This window comes from Orbicella faveolata, unplaced genomic scaffold (genome assembly GCF_042242905.1).
Source record: "Orbicella faveolata isolate gen_17 unplaced genomic scaffold, um_ofav_v1 contig_35, whole genome shotgun sequence".
NCBI lineage: Eukaryota > Metazoa > Cnidaria > Anthozoa > Scleractinia > Merulinidae > Orbicella > Orbicella faveolata.
Window position 1 is genome coordinate 6,368,482 of NW_028301564.1, and position 5,580 is coordinate 6,374,061.

At 39.8% G+C, this 5,580-nt stretch overlaps 1 protein-coding gene across 2 annotated transcripts; it reads right to left on the minus strand.

Moving 5' to 3' along the window:
- Window positions 1–148: 148 nt before the first annotated feature.
- LOC110047681 (uncharacterized) lies at window positions 149–3,252 on the minus strand. 2 transcript variants are annotated; one of them, XM_020753444.2, is made up of 2 exons: window positions 2,354–3,252; window positions 149–2,022 (listed from the first exon to the last, which is right to left on the minus strand). In XM_020753444.2, exons 1-2 carry the CDS (start codon window positions 2,804–2,806, stop codon window positions 1,975–1,977), a joined length of 501 nt encoding a protein of 166 aa, XP_020609103.2. In that variant the 5' UTR covers window positions 2,807–3,252; the 3' UTR covers window positions 149–1,974. The 2 variants fall into 2 exon arrangements, with proteins under 2 accessions (XP_020609103.2, XP_020609102.2); XM_020753443.2 differs by having other exon boundaries at window positions 149–1,811; window positions 2,354–3,251.
- Between the last annotated feature and the right edge of the window lie 2,328 nt (window positions 3,253–5,580).

The window sequence follows — 5,580 nt, forward strand, 5'->3', positions numbered from 1 at the left end:
CCCTACCAGCCCCTCCCTCTCCGCGGTCCCTGTGCAAAGAAAAATATTGATTAAGAATGTGCAAATAGAAGTTCCTGGAACTCAGATAAACTTTTTCTTATGAATTTACTGCAAGTCATTCCGTGACAACTTATTGTCACGAAGCAGATTTTGTTTCACAACAGCGTAGACTTTATTGGATATCTTCGTCAGGCTTATAGAGGTTTTCTAAGTCTTCCAAGTGTCTTCAAAGTTTTACAAGTCTTTTTATCAGTGAAGTTGGCACAAGTTACAGGGGAAGTTTCTATAAGTTGCACTCATATTTATGTCAGAGAAACCTAATTTACTAAAACTAACTAAATCAAATATCTTTGTTATGCATAAAAGATGACTTCAGCTGTTAGAGTTGCCCAAAATAAGAGATTTCATCATCATATCTTGGTATGTTTACTTTTGCAAAAAAATTCCTATTCCAAGAGATTTCTATGCAAAGGAATGCTCAAAAAAAGAAAATAAACAGACAGAAAAATAACTATGATCTTGGTGTAGGTCCTGATGAAAAGTGAATTAAGGTTTAGACTGAAAGAGCATGTAAATTTGTGTGTATCCCCACGGATTGAGAACTAACGGACCTCGGAGGTATTAGAAATGTAGAGGTCAGCAAGTCATTTCAATAAGTTTCAGAAAACACCTCATTGTGCATACATGTGTGACCTTGATTCAACCTAAAATAAAATTTTATCTTTAAGGACATCGCTTCTCAGGAGGCACGCCAGCTGTAATCACGTTTTCGGATGTAATATTATAATGTTAGCTAATGTTTGTTTCTTAAATGAAAGTAACGTAAATGCCAACGGAAATAGAGTTCGTTGAAGTTTTGTTGTTTGTCCTGATTCACAGATTAAAGTAGACCTCAATAAAGATGGAAGAAATACGTGTTGGGAGAATATGTCCAGCTAAGTCGTTTCTTAGAGTTTAGCCGTAAGAGTGAGGTTAAGCGTAGGTCGTCCGAAGTCATTACGAAATCGTTAACTAATTATAAAGTTAAAATAATCCAAATTCCAGAACATTCATATGAACAGTTCTAACATGGTTCTGGTGCAGTAAAATCTTCTCTAAGACAAAACTGACGGAAATACATAAAGAAAAGCTGTCGAAACACAGTTAGCTACGATGAACACACGAAACACTCATAGTCTAGATAAGAGTACACTGAGTAAATATCAATTATCTTAAAGTAAATAAACCACAAACGAGTTTCCTTCAAAAGCTATTAGCACCTTTTCGATATTTTCTTTTTGTTTAACCTGTGATTGCCGGTTCAGTTTAACATAAAACGGAGCTCCGAACATTTCTTAAAAGAACATATTTCTTTTCCTGGTGGTTTATTAACCTTTTGATAATTTTCACGATAAGTCCCGAAAATGATTCCTTAACAGTTGTTTACACACTACTAAGGTTTAGTAAATACCACCGATATATTTTATTCCCCAAAAACGAACCCACAATAATGGAAATAGGAAAATCCTCTCCTACAAGCAAACCGAAGTACTGAAAGAATATCAGGGAGTATGTCCCGTCATAAAAAGTTCTATCGATGGCAGGGGAACTTCCTGAACGAATGAAATACTGAGTTAATCAAATATGAATAAATGTCGCTTGAGTAAATATTAAATGAAAACAATGCCAATTGAACAAATATCAAATAGATCCTAAACATATCCTAAAATACGTGCTTAATTGTAGCTGTGGTCGACTGACTGTAGTTGATGAACGATTATTGGGGATGGACAGCACCATCGTTGAATATAAATAAGTGAGCAACAGTAAATCTGAAAACAACACCGAAAAAGCTGAATAAACATACACACACTGTAAGTGGTAGTGAGTACCAGGGGTGCAAATATTTAAAGGGGATATAGTACAGCAAGATCATAGCAAAGTTTTCCAGCACTAGAAAAATGTAAGAACACACCTCAATTATTTTCAGGTGTTTCATGGCGGTCTCTGTTTCATTGTCATCTGTATCAAAAGTCTCGTATCCTATCCAGGATATACCAAAAATAAAATACCATTTAAACACCTTTTCGCAAGTAGAATCGTTACTAGTATCCTCGGTGTATGGCCAAATGCAGTGCATAATCCGTAGGATAATGAAATGAATGATAAAGACGCCTATGATGAACCACTTGTAGACCACGACAAAGTATGTGATTGCAGACAGTCGAGCGCTCAGAAGAAGTAAGTGTGTTAGAAAGTGCAGAATCTTGTATTTCACGGGTATGTTTATTATTTCGTCCTCATCCGCAGCTTTAAAAGACCAAACCAAACTTACAAATGAAACTGGTAAAGAAATCATTTGAATGATGCTCACCGGTTCCTGTTGAACACTCACGACATAGAGCTGGATTACAAATTGTGGAGCTGACTCAAAGATGGCTTCAAACAACGCAGACATTTTGGAGGCGTCCAGAACTTCAAATTCGTGGGAGCCCTCCTCGATTGCTTCGCCACGCCAGAGTTTCTTCCTGCTGCAGACAATGAAAGCTTCCAGTCTCTGTACAGCAGCTGAGAACGGATGAAATCCGCAAAGACACGCACAATCAAACATGCATCTCATGGTACTTTCTTTACTAGTCCCATAGAACATAGCAAAAAACGCGAAGCAAGGTAAAATCAAAAAAATCAGTCCTACTGCAAACCAAATCTTGTGGCCTGCACTGTAAACTTCCATCAATGAGAGGATGTCTGTGATGGGATCAGCTAGACGCAAAGCGGTTAATGGAAGCAACATCAGGATGTCTTTCCTTGTTATCTCTGTACTCATGATGGTATGACGTTTTCTATAAAACGTTCAACAGCCGTTGTGAGCTGCATTTGCATAAAACACAGACAACCGGACAGTCCCCAATCAGTGAATCGAAAACAGGAAGTCTAATGTGTCTGTTGAAGCATGAAGGTCGTCTTTCCAGGTCATTTCATTGATATAAAGCACGATTTCAACGTCGGTTATCTTTACTTCGTTGGTTTTGCTTACCTCTTCTTTCAGAAACTGGACAAAAATCGACAAAGATCAGGTTTCTCTTACGTTCACCGAAAACTAATGCGCGGTTTTTTCTGAATTACTGTCTAGATCTGTGGTTCGTCTTAGACATCGCACTGCAGTTTTGTTGATCACGTTCATGGCTCTAAATAGAAAATGATCCGGGTTCCATAACTGTGTTTCCTAGGACAAAAGTTATTTTTGGCAGCTGTAACAGAGTGAAATTAAAATATGAAAGGAATGCGGGGTTAACTATCCCGTATCTCAGTAAGAGTCCTAGTGTCACCACTGTCGAGGAACGCCACTAGAAGACAGTAGTAGTTAACTAAGGGTAGTTAACGATGGAATGCGGGGTTAACTACCCCTACAAAAAAATTAAATTAAAAAGCTGTTGGTTAGTCACCAGTTCTGTTTATTTGGTCCTGCGTCTTCTGTCAGGACTCAAGTAAGATCAAATAACGCAGATTCAACAAACCCCTAAATTAATTGGTTTTGTAAGTGATCATGAAATACCTTGCGAATTGTCGAATCTTATCAACCAAAATCCTTGTGTACAGTGCAATGGTAAATGTAGCTGATGGTGTTTGTTGGTTTTTAGATTGTGATCACCTCTCTTTGTCGACTAAAACGGATGTGATTGTCAAAGTTGGACAACGTTTAAATAGTACTATTTGCCCATGAACTGTTATGAAACCAAAACGGGCGATCCAAAGCCGGTTGATTTTGCAAGACTTGCACAGACAGAAGTGGCAATAAATAGAAGTGGCAATTTGTGAAGGTGCCATTGTTTGTGTAAGGAAGGTTAGCCAGCCTCCAATACAGCCATCACCTTTCTATCTGGCCAGGCTCGACGAGAACATGTACTATGCTGTTGAGAACCCCGCAGTGAAGGCTACTTATTTTGGACAAGATCCTCCATTGCCCTTTCAATTTGTCGAAACAACTGCAACTGGTCAACTCAAGACAACCAGTATTTTCAGCCCTGTTGCAAACTATAAGAGAGAAGACGATACAATGTTTACTACTGTCTTCTAGTGGCGTTCCTCGACAGTGGTGACAGTAGGACCCTTACTTACGCTACTGAAGAAGAAGGAGCAAAGGACGATGAGATTCAACCAGAAGATGACACTACGCAAGTTTCAACTAGATCAGGAACGCGATCAGCTAGAAACAAAAATTCCGACCTTGTCTTGTACTAATGGTCACTGACATTCAGTACAAACGCAAAAGCCAGTTACCACACTATTATCAATGACAGCGAGTGCGGAAAATTTAGTGAACTTATCGGTTCTCCAAGCTAATGTACATGTAGGTAGTTTGTTCTTGGCATTCAAATGCAAAAAGTGAACTACGAGACTTATAAACAAAGCAAGAATTTTTTTTTTCTCTTGCTTGAAAACCGCCCAGACCCAGTTCGTCCACATCGTATCCGTCGCATACGTGGCTGAATTCTTCTGCTATGGTCGCGTTCCGCCAAACCTGCCTCCATAACCAGTCTTTCACGATCTGGTCATCATGTTCTTCAAAGTCTAGTGAGTCTATTAAAAAAAACGACAACTCAACTCTTTTTATGCTCTCCTAAGAGGGGGTATCCCCCCTTGCCATGACATCAGCCCACTCAAATGGAGGAGGGGAGGAGGGGCAGAGGGGGTATCCCCTATGGCCATGACATCCAAAAAAACCCACCGCCACTTGGCTTTTCCCTTTCTCTTGAAAAAAAAAAAAAAAAAAAAAAAAAAACCCACACAACCCCCCACTTGGCTTTTGCCTTACAAAGCCTGTGATCCACCTGATTCCCCCGAAAACCCACCACCACCCACTTGGCATCTCCATTTTTCCCTTACACCGCCTTTAAAGTGATCCACCTGATTGCCCACTTTTGCTCACTTTTTCCAGTTTTCTGGCACTTTTGTTGGCAGCCATCTTAAATGAATTAAAAACGCGGCTAACTTGAAACCTAAACTATTACCAACACCTGGCCTGCAGTCCGAAGTCTGCGTCTTCCACCTTGGAAAATATGCCTTTTTGCAGAAAGCACCGTCTTAAATTGTTCCAAGCAAATACTGTATGTCATCTCTCCTAGATACTTTTAAGGAGGAGGTTCAGTAGCCTACACCGCAACAAAATTCTACTTTTTCATACTATGTTCCACATAAAATCCATACCCTTGCAGACCCTGCTACCAAATATTTGTTTACTCCCTCCCCCCCGCAACTTCCAACCATCCTAAGGGGTCACCACCTAATTGTGGAGGGATGGTTTTTGTATCCATGACCCTATGAGCTATGTCATCTGGAGTCTTGTACTTGTGGTAGGTTGAAGGATGGGGACCAGACAAATTGTTATCACCTGGCCGTCCAGGTTGGGTGTTGGGCTGAGGGCTGATGACCCACTACTGTAAAAAATAAGACTATAGCATATACAGAAGACATTCAAATCTCTGCCAACATCAGTGAAGTAACAAGGGCTCATATCATAACACGATGATCCATTTGGATTAAACTCCTTCCTCCAAACACCCCACTGAAAATGCCAGTCCAGCTTCAAAAAAATCTCTC